At 43.9% G+C, this 23,583-nt stretch overlaps 1 protein-coding gene across 1 annotated transcript in view; it reads left to right on the forward strand.

The window, feature by feature from the left end:
* Window positions 1-23,583, forward strand: part of CHCHD3 (coiled-coil-helix-coiled-coil-helix domain containing 3) — an 800,059-nt gene that overhangs the window by 562,485 nt on the left and 213,991 nt on the right. The window contains exon 6 of the mRNA XM_053716391.1: window positions 16,578-16,648. Coding sequence (XP_053572366.1) covers window positions 16,578-16,648 — 71 coding nt within the window. The remainder of the gene's footprint in view (window positions 1-16,577; window positions 16,649-23,583) is intronic.

Below are 23,583 nucleotides of genomic sequence, written 5' to 3' on the forward strand. Positions count from 1 at the left end.
CCCTTTTTCATAGCAGGGGATGTCCTGTCTTGGTCCTTCTGTGGGTATATACAAAGCTATGGAGGACTCTGATAATACATTAGAAGGTTCCAATCCTTCTGTACTGATTAATAATTTTTATTTATATTATGAGGAGGCTGTGGTTTTGCCCACCTGCTCAATTTTGTTCCATTCACCTAAAAAATGTTCTAAAGTCTAAGAAAGGAGAGAAGCCTGCTAATACTCATAGCGCTATTAACCCTTCTGAACCGTCTACTTCTCAGGAATCTAGGTCCAGAGAAAGTAATACCCTTTCTACATTACCCGCTCCACATGCAGTTCCCCGCGGCTCAACTAATTTTCCATCTGGAGGGAGCTTTTTTTCCAGCAGACTTTACCGTGCAGTTACAATTGGCTTTGTCTGCGGCCCTGAGTGCCTTACCTCGCTCTAACAAACGCAAGAGAAAGGTTAAACATAGTTCTCCTGACCTAGAGTCATCTAAATATTTGTCGAATTTAGCTACTATATCCCAGCTATCCGAGGATGAGTTATCCTCTGTAGCTTCAGTTACTAAAACTCCTTCAGCGGAATTTAGCATCTGCGTTTTTTATTAAAGGAGTTTCTGTCTTCTCTAGAGGTTCCAGAGGCTAAACTCCCTGAGGAGCCTAAGATCCCTAAATAAGAGAGGGTTTACGAAGATAGGAAGGTCCCTCTGACTTTTCCTGTGCCAGTTAAGATGGCGAACATTATTAGTAACAAATGGGAAAGAGTAGTAACTTTTTTCCCCCCTTGTCTACTTTAAAAACATTATTCCCGGTCCTTGACTCTCAATTAGATTTGGGTGGATGGCGCTATCTCCACGCTGGTTAAGCATACTACTATCCCTCTAGAGGATAGTTCTTCTTTCTCCAACATAGGTGTGTCCGGTCCACGGCGTCATCCTTACTTGTGGGATATTCTCTTCCCCAACAGGAAATGGCAAAGAGCCCAGCAAAGCTGGTCACATGATCCCTCCTAGGCTCCGCCTACCCCAGTCATTCTCTTTGCCGTTGTACAGGCAACATCTCCACGGAGATGGCTTAGAGTTTTTTAGTGTTTAACTGTAGTTTTTATTATTCAATCAAGAGTTTGTTATTTTAAAATAGTGCTGGTATGTACTATTTACTCTGAAACAGAAAAGAGATGAAGATTTCTGTTTGTAAGAGGAAAATGATTTTAGCAACCGTTACTAAAATCGATGGCTGTTCCACACAGGACTGTTGAGAGGAATTAACTTCAGTTGGGGGAACAGTGAGCAGACTTTTGCTGCTTGAGGTATGACACATTCTAACAAGACGATGTAATGCTGGAAGCTGTCATTTTCCCTATGGGATCCGGTAAGCCATTTTTATTACAGAGTAAATAAGGGCTTCACAAGGGCTTGTTAAGACTGTAGACATTTTCTGGGCTAAATCGATTCATATATAACATATTTAGCCTTGAGGAATCATTTAATATGGGTATTTTTGTAAAATAATATCGGCAGGCACTGTTTTAGACACCTTATTCTCTAGGGGCTTTCCCTAATCATAGGCAGAGCCTCATTTTCGCGCCGGTATTGCGCACTTGTTTTTGAGAAGCATGACATGCAGTCGCATGTGTGAGGAGCTCTGATACATAAAAAAGACTTTCTGAAGGCGTCATTTGGTATCGTATTCCCCTTTGGGCTTGGTTGGGTCTCAGCAAAGCAGATACCAGGGACTGTAAAGGGGTTAAAGATAAAAACGGCTCCGGTTCCGTTATTTTAAGGGTTAAAGCTTCCAAATTTGGTGTACAATACTTTTAAGGCTTTAAGACACTGTGGTGAAATTTTGGTGAATTTTGAACAATTCCTTCATATTTTTTCGCAATTGCAGTAATAAAGTGTGTTCAGTTTAAAATTTAAAGTGACAGTAACGGTTTTATTTTAAAACGTTTTTTGTACTTTATCAAGTTTATGCCTGTTTAACATGTCTGAACTACCAGATAGACTGTGTTCTGAATGTGGGGAAGCCAAGGTTCCTTCTCATTTAAATAGATGTGATTTATGTGACACTGAAAATGATGCCCAAGATGATTCCTCAAGTGAGGGGAGTAAGCATGGTACTGCATCATTCCCTCCTTCGTCTACACCAGTCTTGCCCACTCAGGAGGCCCCTAGTACATCTAGCGCGCCAATACTCCTTACTATGCAACAATTAACGGCTGTAATGGATAATTCTATCAAAAACATTTTAGCCAAAATGCCCACTTATCAGCGTAAGCGCGACTGCTCTGTTTTAGATACTGAAGAGCATGAGGACGCTGATGATAATGGTTTTGATATGCCCCTACACCAGTCTGAGGGGGCCAGGGAGGTTTTGTCTGAGGGAGAAATTTCAGATTCAGGGAAAATTTCTCAACAAGCTGAACCCGATGTGATTTCATTTAAATTTAAGTTGGAACATCTCCGCGCTCTGCTTAAGGAGGTGTTATCCACTCTGGATGATTGTGAGAATTTGATCATCCCAGAGAAACTATGTAAAATGGACAAGTTCCTAGAGGTCCCGGGGCCTCCAGAAGCTTTTCCTATACCCAAGCGGGTGGCGGACATTGTAAATAAAGAATGGGAAAGGCCCGGTATACCTTTCGTCCCTCCCCCCATATTTAAAAAATTGTTTCCCATGGTCGACCCCAGAAAGGACTTATGGCAGACAGTCCCCAAGGTCGAGGGGGCAGTTTCTACTTTAAACAAACGCACCACTATACCCATAGAAGATAGTTGTGCTTTCAAAGATCCTATGGATAAAAAATTAGAAGGTTTGCTTAAAAAGATGTTTGTTCAGCAAGGTTACCTTCTACAACCAATTTCATGCATTGTCCCTGTCACTACAGCCGCGTGTTTCTGGTTCGATGAGCTAGAAAAGGCGATCACTAGTGATTCTCCTCCTTATGAGGAGATTATGGACAGAATCCGTGCTCTCAAATTGGCTAATTCTTTCACCCTAGACGCCACTTTGCAATTGGCTAGGTTAGCGGCGAAAAATTCTGGGTTTGCTATTGTGGCGCGCAGAGCGCTTTGGTTGAAATCTTGGTCAGCGGATGCGTCTTCCAAGAACAAATTGCTTAACATTCCTTTCAAGGGGAAATCGCTGTTTGGCCCTGACTTGAAAGAGATTATCTCTGATATCACTGGGGGTAAGGGCCACGCCCTTCCTCAGGATAGGTCTTTCAAGGCCAAAAATAAACCTAATTTTCGTCCCTTTCGTAGAAACGGACCAGCCCCAAGTGCTACGTCCTCTAAGCAAGAGGGTAATACTTCTCAAGCCAAGCCAGCCTGGAGACCAATGCAAGGCTGGAACAAGGGAAAGCAGGCCAAGAAGCCTGCCACTGCTACCAAGACAGCATGAAATGTTGGCCCCCGAAACGGGACCGGATCTGGTGGGGGGCAGACTCTCTCTCTTCGCTCAGGCTTGGGCAAGAGATGTTCTGGATCCTTGGGCACTAGAAATAGTCTCCCAAGGTTATCTTCTGGAATTCAAGGGGCCTCCCCCAAGGGGGAGGTTCCACAGGTCTCAATTGTCTTCAGACCACATAAAGAGACAGGCATTCTTGCATTGTGTAGAAGACCTGTTAAAAATGGGAGTGATTCATCCTGTTCCATTAGGAGAACAAGGGATGGGGTTCTACTCCAATCTGTTCGTAGTTCCCAAAAAAGAGGGAACGTTCAGACCAATCTTGGATCTCAAGATCCTAAACAAGTTTCTCAAGGTTCCATCGTTCAAAATGGAAACTATTCGAACAATTCTTCCTTCCATCCAGGAAGGTCAATTCATGACCACGGTGGATTTAAAGGATGCGTATCTACATATTCCTATCCACAAGGAACATCATCGGTTCCTAAGGTTCGCATTCCTGGACAAGCATTACCAGTTCGTGGCACTTCCTTTCGGATTAGCCACTGCTCCAAGGATTTTCACAAAGGTACTAGGGTCCCTTCTAGCGGTACTAAGACCAAGGGGCATTGCAGTAGTACCTTACTTGGACGACATTCTGATTCAAGCGTCGTCCCTTCCTCAAGCAAAGGCTCACACGGACATAGTCCTGGCCTTTCTCAGATCTCACGGATGGAAAGTGAACGTGGAAAAGAGTTCTCTATCTCCGTCAACAAGGGTTCCCTTCTTGGGAACAATAATAGACTCTTTAGAAATGAGGATTTTTCTGACAGAGGCCAGAAAAACAAAACTTCTAAACTCTTGTCAAACACTTCATTCCGTTCCTCTTCCTTCCATAGCGCAGTGCATGGAAGTAATAGGTTTGATGGTAGCGGCAATGGACATAGTTCCTTTTGCGCGCATTCATCTAAGACCATTACAACTGTGCATGCTCAGTCAGTGGAATGGGGACTATACAGACTTGTCTCCGACGATTCAAGTAAATCAGAGGACCAGAGACTCACTCCGTTGGTGGCTGTCCCTGGACAACCTGTCACAAGGGATGACCTTCCGCAGACCAGAGTGGGTCATTGTCACGACCGACGCCAGTCTGATGGGCTGGGGCGCGGTCTGGGGACTCCTGAAAGCTCAGGGTCTTTGGTCTCGGGAAGAATCTCTTCTACCGATAAATATTCTGGAACTGAGAGCGATATTCAATGCTCTCAAGGCTTGGCCTCAGCTAGCGAAAGCCAAGTTCATACGGTTTCAATCAGACAACATGACGACTGTTGCGTACATCAACCATCAGGGGGGAACAAGGAGTTCCCTGGCGATGGAAGAAGTAACCAAAATCATTCAATGGGCGGAGACTCACTCCTGCCACCTGTCTGCAATCCACATTCCAGGGGTGGAAAATTGGGAAGCGGATTTTCTGAGTCGTCAGACATTACATCCCGGGGAGTGGGAACTCCATCCGGAAATCTTTGCCCAAATTACTCAATTGTGGGGCATTCCAGACATGGATCTGATGGCCTCTCGTCAGAACTTCAAGGTTCCTTGCTACGGGTCCAGATCCAGGGATCCCAAGGCGACTCTAGTAGATGCACTAGTAGCACCTTGGACCTTCAAACTAGCTTATGTATTCCCGCCGTTTCCTCTCATCCCCAGGCTGGTAGCCAGGATCAATCAGGAGAGGGCGTCGGTGATCTTGATAGCTCCTGCGTGGCCACGCAGGACTTGGTATGCAGATCTGGTGAATATGTCATCGGCTCCACCATGGAAGCTACCTTTGAGACGAGACCTTCTTGTTCAAGGTCCGTTCGAACATCCGAATCTGGTCTCACTCCAGCTGACTGCTTGGAGATTGAACGCTTGATCTTATCAAAACGAGGGTTCTCAGATTCTGTTATTGATACTCTTGTTCAGGCCAGAAAGCCTGTAACTAGAAAAATTTACCACAAAATATGGAAAAAATATATCTGTTGGTGTGAATCTAAAGGATTCCCTTGGAACAAGGTAAAGATTCCTAAGATTCTATCCTTTCTTCAAGAAGGATTGGAGAAAGGATTATCGGCAAGTTCCTTGAAGGGACAGATTTCTGCCTTGTCTGTGTTACTTCACAAAAAGCTGGCAGCTGTGCCAGATGTTCAAGCCTTTGTTCAGGCTCTGGTTAGAATCAAGCCTGTTTACAAACCTTTGACTCCTCCTTGGAGTCTCAACTTAGTTCTTTCAGTTCTTCAGGGGGTTCCGTTTGAACCCTTGCATTCCGTTGATATTAAGTTATTATCTTGGAAAGTTTTGTTTTTGGTTGCAATTTCTTCTGCTAGAAGAGTTTCAGAATTATCTGCTCTGCAGTGTTCTCCTCCTTATCTGGTTTTCCATGCAGATAAGGTGGTTTTACGTACTAAACCTGGTTTTCTTCCGAAAGTTGTTTCTAACAAAAACATTAACCAGGAGATAGTCGTGCCTTCTTTGTGTCCGAATCCAGTTTCAAAGAAGGAACGTTTGTTGCACAATTTGGATGTTGTTCGCGCTCTAAAATTCTATTTAGATGCTACAAAGGATTTTAGACAAACATCTTCCTTGTTTGTTGTTTATTCTGGTAAAAGGAGAGGTCAAAAAGCAACTTCTACCTCTCTCTCTTTTTGGATTAAAAGCATCATCAGATTGGCTTATGAGACTGCCGGACGGCAGCCTCCTGAAAGAATCACAGCTCATTCCACTAGGGCTGTGGCTTCCACATGGGCCTTCAAGAACGAGGCTTCTGTTGATCAGATATGTAGGGCAGCGACTTGGTCTTCACTGCACACTTTTACCAAATTTTACAAGTTTGATACTTTTGCTTCTTCTGAGGCTATTTTTGGGAGAAAGGTTTTGCAAACCGTGGTGCCTTCCATTTAGGTGACCTGATTTGCTCCCTCCCTTCATCCGTGTCCTAAAGCTTTGGTATTGGTTCCCACAAGTAAGGATGACGCCGTGGACCGGACACACCTATGTTGGAGAAAACAGAATTTATGTTTACCTGATAAATTACTTTCTCCAACGGTGTGTCCGGTCCACGGCCCGCCCTGGTTTTTTAATCAGGTCTGATAATTTATTTTCTTTAACTACAGTCACCACGGTATCATATGGTTTCTCCTATGCAAATATTCCTCCTTTACGTCGGTCGAATGACTGGGGTAAGCGGAGCCTAGGAGGGATCATGTGACCAGCTTTGCTGGGCTCTTTGCCATTTCCTGTTGGGGAAGAGAATATCCCACTAGTAAGGATGACGCCGTGGACCGGACACACCGTTGGAGAAAGTAATTTATCAGGTAAACATAAATTCTGTTTTTAGAGAGCCTATGGATAAAAAAAATGGAAACCTTTCTGTGAGAGATGTTTCAACATACAGGGTTTTTATTTCAACCAGCGGCAGTTGTAACCGTGGTTGCTGTAGCAACTATCTACTGGTGCGACACACTGTCGGAGCTCATTGAGGTGGAGACTCCCCTCGAGGATATTCAGGAGAGAATTAAGGCACTGAGAGTTGCTAACTCCTTGATCTGTGACGCAAATATGCAGATTATTCGCATAAATGCAAAGGCTGCTGGCTTTGTGGTTTTAGCCCGCCGGGCTCTCTGGTTAAAGTCTTGGTCTGCGGATATGACATAAATCCAGACTCCTTTCTCTTTCCTTCAAGGGGAAGATTTTATTTGGTCCAGGGCTGGACTCCATTATCTCTACGGTTACCGGAGGGAAAGGTGCCTTCCTACCTCAGGATAAGCAGAATAGGCCTAAGGCATGGCAACTGTCTAATTTTAGTTCCTTTCGTGCTGACAGGTCGCAACAACAGCAGTCCTCTTTCAAGTCCAAGTAGCCCAAGAGTAATTGGAAGCCGGCTCTCTCCTGGAATAAGTCCAAACAGATTAAGAAGCCTGCAGAAAAAAAAAATCTGCATGAATGGGCAGCTGTGATCCGGGATCGGGTCGAGTAGGGGGCAGACTGTCTCTTTTTTCAGATGCTTGGTTCCAGGATATACAGGATCCTTGGGTCCTAAAGGTTGTATCTCAAGGATACAGGATAGGATTCAAGTCTCATCTGCCCAGGGGCAGATTCCTACTCTCCAGTCTTTCAGGGCTGCCTTCTTAGGTTGCATACGGGATCTCTGCTCTCTAGGAGTAATTGTTCCAGTACCTACAGCAGAAAGAGGTTCAGGGTTTTATTCAAACCTTTTTGTGGATCCAGAGGAGGAGGGAACTTTCCGTCCATTTCTGGACCTAAAGTGCCTAAACAAGTTTGAGTGTTCACTCTTTCAAGATGGAAACAATCCTGCCTCTGGTTCAGGAAGGACAGGAAAAACAGTTTATGACCACAATAGACCGGAAGGATTCACAGGGAACATTTTCAGTTTCTGAGGTTTGCTTTTCTGGATCAGCACTTCCAGTTCATAGCGCTTCTGTTTGGCCTAGCTACTGCTCCAAGGATATTTACAAAGGTTCTGGGACTCTTCTAACCATTGCCAGAACACAAAGTATTGCAGTAGCGCCTTACCTGGATGATATCTTGGTACAGGCATTATCTTTTCGTCTAACAGAAGAAAATTCGGAGTCCTTTCTCAGTCTTCTTCGATCACATAGATGGAAGATAAACTTGGAAAAGAGTTCTCTTACTCCAAGTACAAGGGTGAATTTCCTGGGAACTATTATAGACTCCATATCCTTGAGAATATTCCTCACAGATTGTAAGCTAACTTCTGCATGTCTTGCCCTCCAGGCCTCCTCGAGACCCTCAGTGGCTCAGTGTATGGAGGTAATCGGACTCATGGTGTCCTGCATAGACATCATTCCTTTTGCCAGATTCCATCTCAGACCCTTAAACTATGCATGCTGAGACTATGGAACGGGGACCATTCAGATCTGTCTTAATAGTGTCTTAATTGTGCTGAACAGCCTGTCGAGAGATCCAGATCATCTGTCCCAAGGCACATGCTTTTTGAGACTGTCCTGGGATATTGTGACTACGGACACAAGCCTTTCCGGCTGGGGAGGCGTTTGGGATGCCAAGAAGGCACAAGGTCTGTGTACTCAGGAGGAGTCCTCCCTTCCGATCAATATTTTGGAACTCCGGGCAATCATCAATGTCTTTAAGGCTTGGCCCCTTCTGGGTTCGCTCCAGTTTATCAGATTCCAATTAGACAATATAACCTCAGTTGCCTATATCAACCATCAAGGGGGAACGAGAAGTTCCTTGGCGATTAGAGAAGTATCTCAGATACCAGAGTGGGCGGAGACTCACAAATGTACGCTGTCGGCGATCCACATTCCGGGTGTGGACAACTGGGAAGCGGACTTCCTCAGCAGGCAATCCTTGTCTCTTCACCCCAAGGTGTTTGCAGAGATATGCAGCAGGTGAGGGATGCCGGTGATAGATCTCATGGCATCCCACCTCAATACCAAGCTACCCAGGTACGGGTCGAGGTCAAGGGATACTCAGGAGGAATTGATAGATGCCCTATCAGTACCATGGAGGTTCAGACTTGTATATCTTTTTCCTCCATTACCGCTTCTCCCTCGTGTGGTGGCTCACATTAAGCAGGAGCGAGCATCTGTGATTCTGATTGCTCCATCGTGGCCGCGAAGGATGTGGTTTGCGGATTTGGGGGGGATGTCCTCATCTCCTAAGTAGAGATTACCTTGTCGCAGAGATCTGCTGATACAGGGTCCCTTGGTTCATCAAAATCTAGATTCTCTGAGTCTGACTACATGGAGATTTAACGCTTCGTCTTAGCCAAGAGAGGGTTTTCTGAGAGTGTTATCAACACTCTGGTTCAAGATCGGAAGCCAGTTACTGGTCGTATCTACCATAAGGTATGGAAGACTTACTTGTACTGGTGTGAAGAGCGGGGGGAGAGTTTGATTACAATGATCTGCACAATATGAAGCAGGGAAGAGAATTACAGCTGATCAGCCAGCTCAGGAAATTGTGTCATCTATGGAGATCAACAGGTGACCGTGAGATGAGAGAAGATCATCTGTCACACAGCCAGACTGTGTGAGTTGACAGGTCTGCATTTAGAGAATGCTGTGAATGAACATGTGCACATACATAACACGATAAATAGTAGGTATGTGTATTTTAAAAAGGGAAGAAGGCAGCCACTTACGGTGTTCTACTGCGGAGCCACATTAATGGCTGTGACACACTGAGAGCTGCGCGCAGCTTGATGATGCAGCTGTGCGTGCTCAGTGTGTCCTGCCTTTTCATCTCTGCGTGGTCTGCTGCGTCAGGTCGCATAGCTGAGCGCTCAGAGTTGAAATATTTGAACTTCAGAAGCGATTTGGCGCAAAGCTACTGCTTCGCTTCGCACCACATCGGTTGCAGTGTGTCACAGCCTTTATTCTTGTGAAAGTTCAACAAACTAAGATCTCTGCAAATCCAGATCTTATTGTGTTGTATTTTCACAAGAGTAAAAAAAAAAACTTTACTTTCATTATTTAATTTAAATATTTAAATATGTGGGTTCTCTAATTGGGGAAGAGCACACCGTAGACATCACAAGCATAACCCTTTGACATGTCTGTACCTAATTGGTGTAAGAAAGGAATTTAGATAAGAGTGCAAGACAAGGCAACATCTTGCTAATAAAATGACAGTGGGTACCTACTACTCCAAGTCTGGATTGGCTCCTCCCAATATCTTTTTGGAAAGCTTCAAAAGGGACAGTCAAGTAAAAAAAAAAACTTTCATGATTTAAATAGGGCATGTAATTTTAAACAATGTTCCAATTTGCTTTTATTACCAATTTTGCTTTGTTCCCTTGGTATTCTTAGTTGAAAGCTAAACTTAGGAGGTTCATGTGCTAATTTCTTAGACATTGAAGGCCGCCTCTAATCTGAAAGCATTTTGACAGTTTTTCACCACTAGAGGGCGTAAGTTTGTGTTTCACATAGATAACATTGAGCTTAGGCACGTGAAGCTCCTAGGAGTCAGCACTGATTATCTAAAAATGCTAGTCTGTCAAAAGAACTGAAATAAGGGGCAGTTTGCAGAGGCTTAGATACAAGGTAAACACAGAGGTAAAAAGTATATTATTATATCTGTGTTGGTTATGCAAAACTGGGGAATGGGTAATAAAGGCATTATCTACATTTTTAAACAACAAAAATTCTGATGTTTACTGTCCCTTTAACCCCTTAATGACCACAGCACTTTTCCATTTTCTGTCCGTTTGGGACCAAGGCTATTTTTACATTTTTGCGGTGTTTGTGTTTAGCTGTAATTTTCTTCTTACTCATTTACTGTACCCACACATATTATATACCGTTTTTCTCGTCATTAAATGGACTTTCTAAAGATACCGTTATTTTCATCATATCTTATAATTTACTATAAAAAAAATGATAAAATATGAGGAAAAATGGAAAAAAACACACTTTTTCTATCTTTGACCCCCAAAATCTGTTACACATCTAAAACCACCAAAAAATACCTATGCTAAATAGTTTCTAAATTTTGTCCTGAGTTTAGAAATACCCAATGTTTACATGTTCTTTACTTTTTTTGCAAGTTATAGGGCCATAAATACAAGTAGCACTTTGCTATTTCCAAACCATTTTTTTCCAAAATTAGCGCTAGTTACATTAGAACACTGATATCTGTCAGGAATCCCTAAATATCCCTTGACATGTATATATATTTTTAGTAGACATCCCAAAGTATTGATCTAGGCCAATTTTGGTATATTTCATACCACCATTTCACTGCCAAATGCGATCAAATACAAAAAATTGTTCACTTTTTCACAAATTTTTTCACAAACTTTCGATTTCTCACTGAAATTATTTACAAACAACTTGTGCAATTATGGCATAAATGGTTGTAAATTCTTCTCTGGGATCCCCTTTGTTCAGAAATAGCAGACATATATGGCTTTGGCGTTGCTTTTTGGTAATTATAAGGCCGCTAAATGCCACTGCGCACCACAAGTGTATTATGCCCAGCAGTTAAGGGGTTAATTAGGGAGCTTTAAGGGAGCTTGTAGGGTTAATTTTAGCTTTAGCTTTAGTGTAGTGTAGTAGACAACCCCAAGTATTGATCTAGGCACATTTTGGTATATTTCATGCCACCATTTCACTGCCAAATGCGATCAAATTAAAAAAAACGTAAAATTTTTCACAATTTTAGGTTTCTCACTGAAATCATTTACAAACAGCTTGTGCAATTATGGCACAAATGGTTGTAAATGCTTGTCTGGGATCCCCTTTGTTCAGAAATAGCAGACATATATGACTTTGGCGTTGCTTTCTGGTAATTAGAAGGCTGCTAAATCCTGCTGCGCCTCACACGTGTATTATATCTAGCAGTGAAGGGGTTAATTAGGGAGTTTGTAGGGAGCTTGCAGGGTTAATTTTAGCTTTAGTGTAGAGATCAGCCTCCCATCTGACACATCCCACCCCCTGATCCCTCCCAAACAGCTCCCTTCCCTCCCCCACTCCACAATTGTCCCCGCCATCTTAAGTACTGGCAGAAAGTCTGCCAGTACTAAAATAAAAGGGTTTATTTACATATGCTACTGTGTAGGATCCCCCCCTTAGCCCCCAACCTCCCTGATCCCCCCCCAAAACCGCTCTCTAACCCTCCCCTCTGCCTTATTGGGGGCCATCTTGGGTACTGGCAGCTGTCTGCCAGTACCCAGTTTGCAATAAAAAGTGCTTTTTTTTGTTTATTAGTTTTTTTCTGTAGTGTAGCTTCCCCCCCCCCACACACAGACAAACCCCCACCACCTTGCTGATCGTTATTTTGTTTTGCATTTTTAACATTTTTTTATTTGAGCATTTTCTGTAGTGTAGCGGTTCCCACCCGCTCCCTCCCCGTGCACGCGCCCGCCCCCACCCTCCCGTGCGCGCCCCCAGCCACCCCCGCCCACGATCCCGCCCCCCTTCACATCACCAGGGCCATCGATGGCCGCCACCCGCCTCCCGGTCCGCCACCCACCAACGCAGTAAGCCACAGATCTCCGGTGCAGAGAGGGCCACAGAGTGGCTCTCTCTGCACCGGATGGCTTAAAAAGGTTATTGCAGGATGCCTCCATATCGAGGCATCACTGCAATAACCGGAAAGCAGCTGGAAGCGAGCAGGATCACTTCCAGCTGCTTTCCACACTGAGGACGTGCAGGGTACGTTCTCAGGCGTTAACTGCCTTTTTTCTGAGGACGTACCCTGCACGTCCTCAGTCGTTAAGGGGTTAACAATCGGCCTGTGTATTCATTTATTGCAGTGGTTTGCCCCCTTAGTTCTATAAATTTATCTTCTGATACCAGATTTTTAAAGTTGATAGTCACTGTGCAAGAGTCTTATAAACCACAGTAATTATTTAAAGGGATATAAACCCCCAAATTTTTGTTTCATGATTAGCAATTATTCTTCATTATCTTGGTATCTTTTGTTGAAAAGTAGGGATGTCTGCTCAGGAGTTGACCTTTTTCTAGAGCACTAGAGGGCATCAGTTTTGCAAGAATATCATCCATTTGCAAGAGCACTAGAATGCAGCACTATTTCCTGTCATGTAGAGCACCACAAGATTATTTCTGATGAAAGATGACTTAAAAACTATAGATGGGTGACTGTGTACAAAGCTACTTAGACAAGCACCACAGGTTAATGCTAATACTATGTAATGTACAGTAATGTACTATACTACTAATGTACAGTGCTGGCAAAACAATGCAAGCTTACTGTACAAGTGGTTGTAATTTATCGCAATGAAAGAAAATGTAAATTACTGATAATCCTGAACTATCATAGAAGTAAAAACTTGACAAAACCTTGGCTAAGAACAGTACAATTTCAGAATGTTGATTTGCTTTGCGCATCTTAGATGAAGCACAACAAATTATAATTGTACTAGGAGGGGCCACTAGCATCCTCTTCCAATCCTTTCCTACTAGCGCCCCCTATGGCAATCCCAGTGCGCCCCCTTCCACCTCTTATGCCTATTAGTGCCCCCCTCAGTAATCTCACGGCCCCCTTCCACCTCTTATGCCAATTAGTGCCCCCCTCAGTAATCTCAGGGCCCACTTCCACTTCTTATGCCAATTAGTGCCCCCCTCAGTAATCTCAGGGCCCCTTCCACCTCTTATGCCTATTAGTGCCCCCCTCAGTAATCTCAGGGCCCCCTTCATCCTCTTATGCCTATTAGTGCCCCCCTCAGTAATCTCAGGGCCCCTTCCACCTCTTATGCCTATTAGTGCCCCCCTCAGTAATCTCAGGGCCCCTTCCACCTCTTATGCCTATTAGTGCCCCCCTCAGTAATCTCAGGGCCCCTTCCACCTCTTATGCCTATTAGTGCCCCCCTCAGTAATCTCAGGGCCCACTTCCACTTCTTACACCTATTAGTGCCCCCCTCAGTAATCTCAGGGCCCCTTCCACCTCTTATGCCTATTAGTGCCCCCATCAGTAATCTCAGGGCCCCTTCTACCTCGTATGCCTATTAGTGCCCCCCTCAGTAATCTCAGGGCCCCCTTCATCCTCTTATGCCTATTAGTGCCCCCCTCAGTAATCTCAGGGCCCCCTTCATCCTCTTATGCCTATTAGTGCCCCCCTCAGTAATCTCAGGGCCCCTTCCACCTCTTATGCCTATTAGTGCCCCCCTCAGTAATCTCAGGGCCCCTTCCACCTCTTATGCCTATTAGTGCCCCCCTCAGTAATCTCAGGGCCCCTTCCACCTCTTATGCCTATTAGTGCCCCCCTCAGTAATCTCAGGGCCCACTTCCACTTCTTACACCTATTAGTGCCCCCCTCAGTAATCTCAGGGCCCCTTCCACCTCTTATGCCTATTAGTGCCCCCCTCAGTAATCTCAGGGCCCCTTCCACCTCTTATGCCTATTAGTGCCCCCCTCAGTAATCTCAGGGCCTCTTCTACCTCGTATGCCTATTAGTGCTCCCCTCAGTAATCTCAGGACCCACTTCCACTTCTTATGCCTATTAGTGCTCCCCTCAGTAATCTCAGGGCCCCTTCATCCTCTTATGCCTATTAGTGCCCCCCTCAGTAATCTCAGGGCCCCTTCCACCTCTTATGCCTATTAGTGCCCCCCTCAGTAATCTCAGGGCCCCTTCTACCTCTTATGCCTATTAGTGCCCCCCTCAGTAATCTCAGGACCCACTTCCACTTCTTATGCCTATTAGTGCCCCCCTCAGTAATCTCAGGGCCCCTTTCTATTTCTTATGCCTATTAGTGCCCCCCTCAGTAATCTCAGGGCCCCTTCTACCTCTTATGCCTATTAGTGCCCCCCTCAGTAATCTCAGGACCCACTTCCACTTCTTATGCCTATTAGTGCCCCCCTCAGTAATCTCAGGGCCCCTTTCTATTTCTTATGCCTATTAGTGCCCCCTCAGTAATCTCAGGGCCCCTTCCACCTCTTATGCGTATTAGTGCTCCCCTCAGTAATCTCAGGGCCCCTTCCACCTCTTATGCCTATTAGTGCCCCCCTCAGTAATCTCAGGGTCCCTTCCACCTCTTATGCCTATTAGTGCCCCCCCTCAGTAATCTCAGGGCCCCCTTCTACTTCTTATGCCTATTAGTGCCCCCCTCAGTAATCTCAGGGCCCCTTCTACCTCTTATGCCTATTAGTGCCCCCCTCAGTAATCTCAGGGCCCCTTCTACCTCTTATGCCTATTAGTGCCCCCCTCAGTAATCTCAGGGCCCCTTCCACCTCTTTTGCCTATTAGTGCCCCCCTCAGTAATCTCAGGGCCCCTTCCACCTCTTTTGCCTATTAGTGCCCCCCTCAGTAATCTCAGGGCCCCTTCTACCTCTTATGCCTATTAGTGCCCCCCTCAGTAATCTCAGGGCCCCTTCCACCTCTTATGCCTATTAGTGCTCCCCTCAGTAATCTCAGGGCCCCTTCCACCTCTTATGCCAATTAGTGCCCCCCTCAGTAATCTCAGGGCCCACTTCCACTTCTTATGCCTATTAGTGCCCCCCTCAGTAATCTCAGGGCCCCCTTTCACCTCTTATGCCTATTACTGCCCCCCTCAGTAATCTCAGGGCCCCTTCCACTTCTTACACCTATTAGTGCCCCTCTCAGTAATCTCAGGGCCCCTTCTACCTCTTATGCCTATTAGTGCCCCCCTCAGTAATATCAGGGCCCCCTTCCACTTCTTATGCCTATTAGTGCCCCCCTCAGTAATCTCAGGGCCCCCATTCCACCTCTTATGCCTATTAGTGGCTCCCTCAGTAATCTCAGGGCCCCCTTCTACTTCTTATGCCTATTAGTGCCCCCCTCAGTAATCTCAGGGCCCCCTTCTACTTCTTATGCCTATTAGTGCCCCCCTCAGTAATCTCAGGGCCCCCTTCTACTTCTTATGCCTATTAGTGCCCCCTCAGTAGTCTCAGGGCCCCCTTCCACTTCTTATGCCTATTAGTCCCCCCCTTCAGTAATCTCAGGGCCCCCTTTCACTTCTTATGCCTATTAGGGCCCCTCTCGGTAATTTCAGGTGCCCCTTCATCCTCTTATGCCTATTAGTGCCCCCCTCAGTAATCTCAGGGCCCCCTTCCACCTCTTATGCCTATTAGTCCCCCCCTTCAGTAATCTCAGGGCCCCTTCATCCTCTTATGCCTATTAGTGCCCCCTCAGTAATCTCAGGGTCCCCTTCCACCTCTTATGCCTATTAGTGGCCCCCTTTCACTTCTTATGCCTTTTAAGGCCCCCTCAGTAATTTCAGGGGCCCCTTCATCCTCTTATGCCTATTAGTGCCCCCCTCAGTAATCTCAGGGCCCCCAGGTGGCATTGCCGCCCACTTTGGAATCCATTGATTTTTTGCAACATTACACGACCGTTCTTTAATTACAAAGTGTGCTGTTCGTTTAATGATTAAAAACTGAGTATGATCTTTTATCGCTCTCTAAATTGTCCCTTAACCGCTGGGATCTGATCCGTTTAATTATTTTTCCCAAGAGTGAACTGGTTTAATAAAAACAGATTTTTGTATTATTTTTTGACCAATATACTGCTCCCCCCCCCCCCTCGTACAGGGTTAACTGTTTATAGCAGGTAGGGTCTCTACAAATCAGAAACCAAGAAGCCTGCAGTTTATTCCAAACCAACAAGACTGGCAGGTTGATGAGCTTGCTGCGTGCCTCAGGAGTTCTAACTTATTTATTCCTTTTATGTCTGTGTTTTTGCAGAGTGCTGAGTTTTATAAAGTCACCACTGAGCAGTACCAAAAGGCCGCGAGCGACGTGGAGTCCAGATTCAAGTAAGATCATTCTCTGAACACAAACTGTAAAATGGGAATACTGCCGCTATTAACTGGATGATCCCAGATCTGGGCAGATAAAGTAATTAGGTTCTACCTCAATATGTGTTTGTAAATAAGTGCAATGAGTATTACAGATCTGTTAAACATAAATTACTTTAAAAAAATAACATATATAAAGGTGATATCTTTAATGGCTAACAGAGAAAATTATTTCCTGCTTTTGTAATTTTAAGGGACACTATTCAAAAATGTTTTTTTCATCCATATAAATGTGAAGTAAAAACTGATAAACTAATACAGCTGTATTGTGTGTGTAATATAGGAAGTGCCCAGCAGTATTTACCTATCAGCCAATCAGCATTAGTAGGAAGTAGCTATCAGCCAGTGAGCTTTTGTAGAAAGTACACAGCAAATACATATGTATTGGTTTCACTAAAAGCTTTAAGATAAACGTATCTTATATTTCTCAGGCAAAAATAAAGATGCATGTTTAAACCCTGTCTTTTATATGATCAAAATTGTTTTGAGTACATTTTACTTAAAGGGATATGAAAAAAGGGGGATTCAGACAGAGCATACCATTTAATAAAAAAGCTTCCAATTATATTATTTAAATTTGCTTTGTTCCCATGATATTCTGTGTTTAAGAGATACCTAGGTAGGCATCTGGTGCTCTTACAAATGAATAACATTAATGCAAAACTGTTGCCACATAGTGCTCCAAAAATGAGCCAGCTCCTAAGCTTATGTCCCTATTTTTCATCAAAAGATACCAAAAGAACAAAGAAAATGATAATTGTTTAAAATCTCATGTTCTATCGGCATCATAAAAGAAATAATTTGGGTTTCATATCCCTTTAACCCACCCCTGATGGGACCGCTACACTATGGCAAATAATAAGTGTAAGGGAAGGAAGGAGAGGGGGGAATAAGTGTTGTAAAGGGATCTGGGAGAGGGAGGTGAGTAGGGTATTGAGGGGGGGGGGGGGGAGCTACATTACAGAATTTTTTGTTGTTGTTTTTATTAAAAATAGCCAAAAACCCAACATGGCAGCACATAGGTAGAGAGGGGAGGGTTAGATAACTGTTTAGGGTAGATCAGGGACGTTGGGTGCTGAGGGGGGATCCAATACTGCAGAATATATATATAAAAAATATATATATATATATATATATATATATATATATGTCTTATTTTAGAACTGGCAGACTTTCTGCCAGTACCTAAGATGGCGGTGATATTTGTGAGGTGCTATTTCTGAACAAAGGGGATCCCAGAGAAGCATTTCCTACCATTTGTGCTATAATTGCACAAGCTGTTCTCCCTCTTTGCCTAAATCTAATGCCTGTGTTTACTGTGAGGAGGCTACGGTATATCCGCCTGCTCAACTATGTTCCATATGCCTTGATAAAATTGTGATATCTAAAAACTGTTTCAGTGAGAAACCTAAAGTTTGTGAAAAATTCAACAATTTTGTTTTATGGATCGCATTTGGTGGTGATATGGTGGCATGAAATATACTAAAATGGGCCTAGATCAATACTTTGTGCTACTTGTACTTATTGCCCTATAACTTGCAAAGAACATTGGGTAATTCTAAACTCAGGACAAAACTATTTAGCCTCAGTGTTTTTGGTGTTTGTAGATGGGTAACAGCTTTGGGGGTCAAAGTTAGAAAAAGTGTGTTTCCATCTTAATACGAGGAGAGTCCATGGCTTCATTCATTACTTGTAGGAAATACAGAACCTGGCCACCAGGAGGAGGCAAAGACACCCCAACCAAAGGCTTAAATACCTCCCCCACTCCCCTCATCCCCAAGTGATTCTTTGCCTTTCGTCACAGGAGGATGGCAGAGAAGTGTTGGAAGATTCAGAGTAACTCTTATGGAGGGTAGTACTCTTCGGAATGGGACTGGAGTTTTAAGTACTGTAGTCTTGTCAGCCTCTCAGTGAGAGCATTGACTAATCTTACGGTCTGGAGATGCAGGGAGAGTCTTTCTGCGAAACCAACCACTCTCATATTAACAGCTCCTTAAGCAATCAGAGTTGACGAGTTTCACTGCCTGCTTGCTATCACTCAAGTCCATGTCAGGAGCGATGCTACAACACTGTCAAACTTGAGAGGCTGTGTTCCTGTTCCACGGAGTAGATTCTGGTAAGATTGTTTCATTTTTATACCTGTAATAACGCAAGAAGACAGGGTCACAGTGTGACTCCTTTATCTGTATAGAATCAAGGGTTAATATCTCCGGAAGGTGATTATTGAACAGGGGGAATGTATGCATGATGTTTTATTATGTTTTTTGCTGCAATATATGTGAGATGTGGCTCTGGCAATGTGTGAACAGTCAGACTCTTCCGTAATTTTTTTACTGCGCAGCCTGTTTTGGTTTGACACGTTTTCTTTTAGATGCAGGGGTGGTCCTGCATGGCACTCCATGTGACGGGGTGTGGCCTCACTCTCTTCCTTTTCCTGACCATCAGTTGCAGGAGACGAAAGCGGTTTCTCTGTGGGCCTGGGTCATAGGAGGTGGTAAATGCCCCGGCCATTGGGAGTATAAAGGTGCCATTTATTTTTTTCTATAGTCCATATTAAAGGCGCAAGCTATGGAGGACTCTGATGCTTTAGAGGGTACTCTCTCTTTGCCTAAATCTAATGCCCGTCTTTATTGTGAGGAGGCTACGGTATATCCTCCTGCTCAACTATGTTCCATATGCCTTGATAAAATTGTGATATCTAAAAAGAACAAGATGTTTAGTACCACTGAGCTGTCCACCTCTGAGGGGTCTCCATCCTGCGAGGTGCGTTCCCTACAATCATCTCCGCTTACACATGCAGCTCCCCAGTGCACTACTAATCCTCCTTCTGGAGGGGCCTTGTGGCCGCCAGATTTTGCAGATCAGTTGTAAACGGCGGTGTCTGTGGCCTTCAGTGCTTTACCTCGCATTACTAAGCGTCGTTGGCCGAACCTAAATTTCTTTTGTTTTTCTTCCGTCCCAGGGGTCATCTACTCCATTGTATGTATCCGAGACTAGATTATCCGCTGAGGCAGAGCTCTCCGATTCCTCGGAAGACTCTTTCTCTGGGTCGGAATCTGCGGCCTCTAAACCTCCGACTGCGGAGGAACCAGACTTTAGGTTTAGGATGGAGCACTTATGCTTTTTATTAAAGGAAGTGTTGGCTACTTTAGAGGTTCCGGAACCGAAGTTATCGGAGGAACCTTCTATTCCTAAGCTTGATAAGGTTTATGAGGACACGGTGGTGCCCCAGACTTTCCCGGTTCCTGTAAAGATGGCGAATATTATAAAGAATGAATGGGAGAGACTTGGTTCATCTCCTGATTTTCCGCTAGAATTGTGGGGATCCGTCCCTAAGGTTTGAACGCTTAGTCTTAGCCAGGAGAGGGTTTTCTGAGAGAGTGATTGATACTCTCATTCAAGCCAGAAAGCTGGTCACCCGACGCATCTATCATAAGGTGTGGAGGCCTACTTACTCTGGTGTGAGTCTCGTGTTTATACCTGGCATAAGGTCAGGGTATCCAGGATACGTTCCTTCCTCCAGGATGGTTTAGAGAAGGGATTTGCCACCAGTTCCTTAAAGGTACAGATTTTGGCTCTGTGTTGTTACATAAGAAGCTCGCTGAGCTTCCTGATATTCAGTCTTTTTTGTTCAGGCTTTATCCAGGATCTGGCCTGTATTTAGACATTCCACTCCTCCTTGGAGTTTGAATCTGGTTCTTAGGGTTTTGCAGAGGGCTCCGTTTGAGCCGATGCATTGTCTTGACATTAAAATACTGTCTTGAAAAAAAGTTATTTTTATACTGGCTATTGCCTCGGCACACAGAGTCTCTGAGTTGGCGGCCTTGCAATGTGAAGCTCCTTACCTGGTTTTTCATGCCGATAAGGCTGTCCTTCGCACTGGGTTGGGATTGCTCCCGAAGTTTGTGTCTGATCGCAACATCAATCAGGAGATTGTAGTTCCTTCCTTGTGTCCTAACCCTTTTACTTCAAAGGAACGGTTACTTCATAACTTGGATGTGGTTCGAGCTTTGAATTTTATCTTCAGGCTACAAAGGATTTCAGACAGACTTCAGCATTGTTTGTTGGCTATTCGGGGAAGCGCAAAGGGCAGAAGGCTTCTACCCCTTTCCTATCTTTTTGGCTGAGAAACATGATTCGTTTGGCTTATGAGTCAGCGGGACATAAGCCTCCTCAGAGGATTACGGCTCACTCAATTAGAGCTGTGGCTTCTTCTTGGGCCTTGAAGAATGAGGCCTCTATGGAGCAGATTTGTAAGGCGGCTACCTGGTCCTTCTTACATACTTTTTCAAAGTTTTACAAATTTGATGTTTTTGCTTCAGCGGAAGCAGCTTTTGGGAGAAAGGTTTTGCAGGCTGTGGTGCCCTCAGAATAGGGTCCGCCTCTCTTTTTACCATCCCGTTTTCATTCAGTTTCTACTAGAGCTTGGGTATTTGTTTCCCACAAGTAATGAATGAAGCCGTGGACTCTCCTTGTATTAATATGGAAAACATAAATTATGCTTACCTGATAATTTCTTTTCCATTTGTACGAGGAGAGTCCACGGCTCCAGCCCAGTTCTCCATTGGGCGAACCAAATTTCTTTTGTTTTTCTTCTGGCACCATTTATACCCTGATATTTCTCCTACTGTTCCTTGTTCCCTCGGCAGATTGACTGAGGGATAAGGGGAGTGGGGGAGGTATTTAAGCCTTTGGCTGGGGTGTCTGCCTCCTCCTGGTGGCCAGTTTCTGTATTTACCACAAGTAATGAATGAAGCCGTGGACTCGCCTCGTACAGATGAAAATTAAATTATCAGGTAAGCATAATTTGTTTTTGTTTCTTTAAGACACGGTGAGTCCACGGAATCATCAATTACTGTTGAGAATATCACTCCTGGCCAGCAGGAGGAGGCGGAAAAGTGCACCACAGCAAAGCTGTTAAGTATCACTTCCCTTCCCACAATCCCCAGGCATTCTCTTTGCCTTCAGTGCAAGTAGGTGAAGTTTAAGAATTGTTTGTGTTTTTCTGGGAAACGCAAGGCTCAGAAAGCTACTTCTCTTTCTCTTTGGTTGAGAAGTATTATTCGTTTGGACTGTGAGACTGCTGGACAGCAGCCCCCTGAGAGAATCACAGTTCATCAAAGCTGTTTACTTCTTCTTGGGCCTTCAAGAATGAGGCCTCTGTATAACAGATTTGCAAGGCTGCGACTTGGTCTTCTATGCACACTTTTTTTTCTAAATTTTATATTTTTGCCTCGGCTGAGGCTAAGCGGTGGTGCCTTCTGTTTAGGTTCCCTGTCTTGTCCTTCCCTAATCATCGGTGTCCTCTAGCTTGGGTATTGATTCCCAACAGTAATTGCTGATTCCGTGGACTCACCGTATCTTAAGAAAGAAAACAAAATTTATGCTTACCTGATAAATTTATTTATTTCCAGACACGGTGAGTCCACGGCCCACCCTTATTTTCATACAGTTTTTTTTAACTAAACCTCAGGCACCTCTACACCTTGTGTTATTTCCTTTCTCTCCTTTTTCTTTGGTCGAATGGCTGGGGATTGTGGGAAGGGAGGTGATTCTTAACAGCTTTGCTGTGGTGCTCTTTGCTTCCTCCTGCTGGCCAGGACTGATATTCCCAATAATAATTGATGATTCCCTGGACTCACCATGTCAAAAAATAAAGAAATTTATTAGGTAAGCATAAATTTAGTTTTTTCAATTTTTTTCATCATATTTTATCATTTTTGTATAGTAAATTAAAAGATATGATGAAAATAATGGTATCTTTATAAAAGTCCATTTAATGGTGATAAAAACTGTATATAATATGTGTGGGTACAGTAAATGAGTAAGAGGAAAATTACAGCTAAACACAAACACCGCAGAAATGTAAAAATAGCCTTGGTCCCAAACGGTAAGAAAAATGGTCTGGTCACTAAGGGGTTAAAGAGTCCTTTTGTTTTGAAGTTATGTACATCAGATACCATAATAACATTTAGTCATGTGGTTTTCTGTTTTTATTTTTGAAGTCTGTCATTGTTGCTTATTTAGCACAAATCCTTACTATAACAGATCAGTTACATCCAATAAGTAAAGTGAAACTGATGGCAAGTTAGCTTTGCTTGAGAAGAATATGTATTTACAGTGTTCTCCTTTGTTACAGAAGGAATATAAAAGCCATAACTAGTAGTTTGAGCTTTAGAATTATTGAAGGATTTGTGAACATCCCAAATATAGCTACAAAAATGATTGGCCAATATACAGATGACACAAATGTGATAGGCCCAGAACAAAAGTGAGAGCTGTGATGCAAAAGTTTTACATTTTTATTTTAAATTAGCTCTTCATCGCTACCTAGTGGTAGTCTCATTTAACTCCAGCGGTAAACTGATTTTCAGAACTAGTAATTGCTGTGAGTAGCTGTTGGCTTTAAATTAGGTGCTATAAGATGGCAAGAGAATAGCTGCTGATTGCCTGACCTACTCTATAAGCATTCAGAGGTGTGTAGGAGGGCACAAAGGATGTAAAGATATTCCATAGCCTTAAAATAGCCCTATTAATCAGGGGTTTTGCAAGCAGATATCTTGATTAATTGTGAGAAAATTTAACATATGATTATTGTGTTATAGTGAGATGAATTTAAGAAAAAATGTCTGGGTTAAACATGAGAGCTGTTCTTTTTTTATTTCCCAATGAAAAGTGTTCGTATAGTTCTTAGCCAGGCGCACTAGCTCCCAGTACTCACTTGCTATCAGTGTGCTAGCTCCCAGTACTCACTTGATATCAGTGCGCAAGCTCCCAGTACTCACTTGCTATCAGTGCGCTAGCTCCCAGTATTCACTTGCTATCAGCGCGCTAGCTCCCAGTACTCACTTGCTATCAGCGCGCTAGCTCCCAGTACTCACTTGCTATCAGCG

Source organism: Bombina bombina, chromosome 6, assembly GCF_027579735.1.
Source record: "Bombina bombina isolate aBomBom1 chromosome 6, aBomBom1.pri, whole genome shotgun sequence".
In the NCBI taxonomy this organism is placed as follows: domain Eukaryota; kingdom Metazoa; phylum Chordata; class Amphibia; order Anura; family Bombinatoridae; genus Bombina; species Bombina bombina.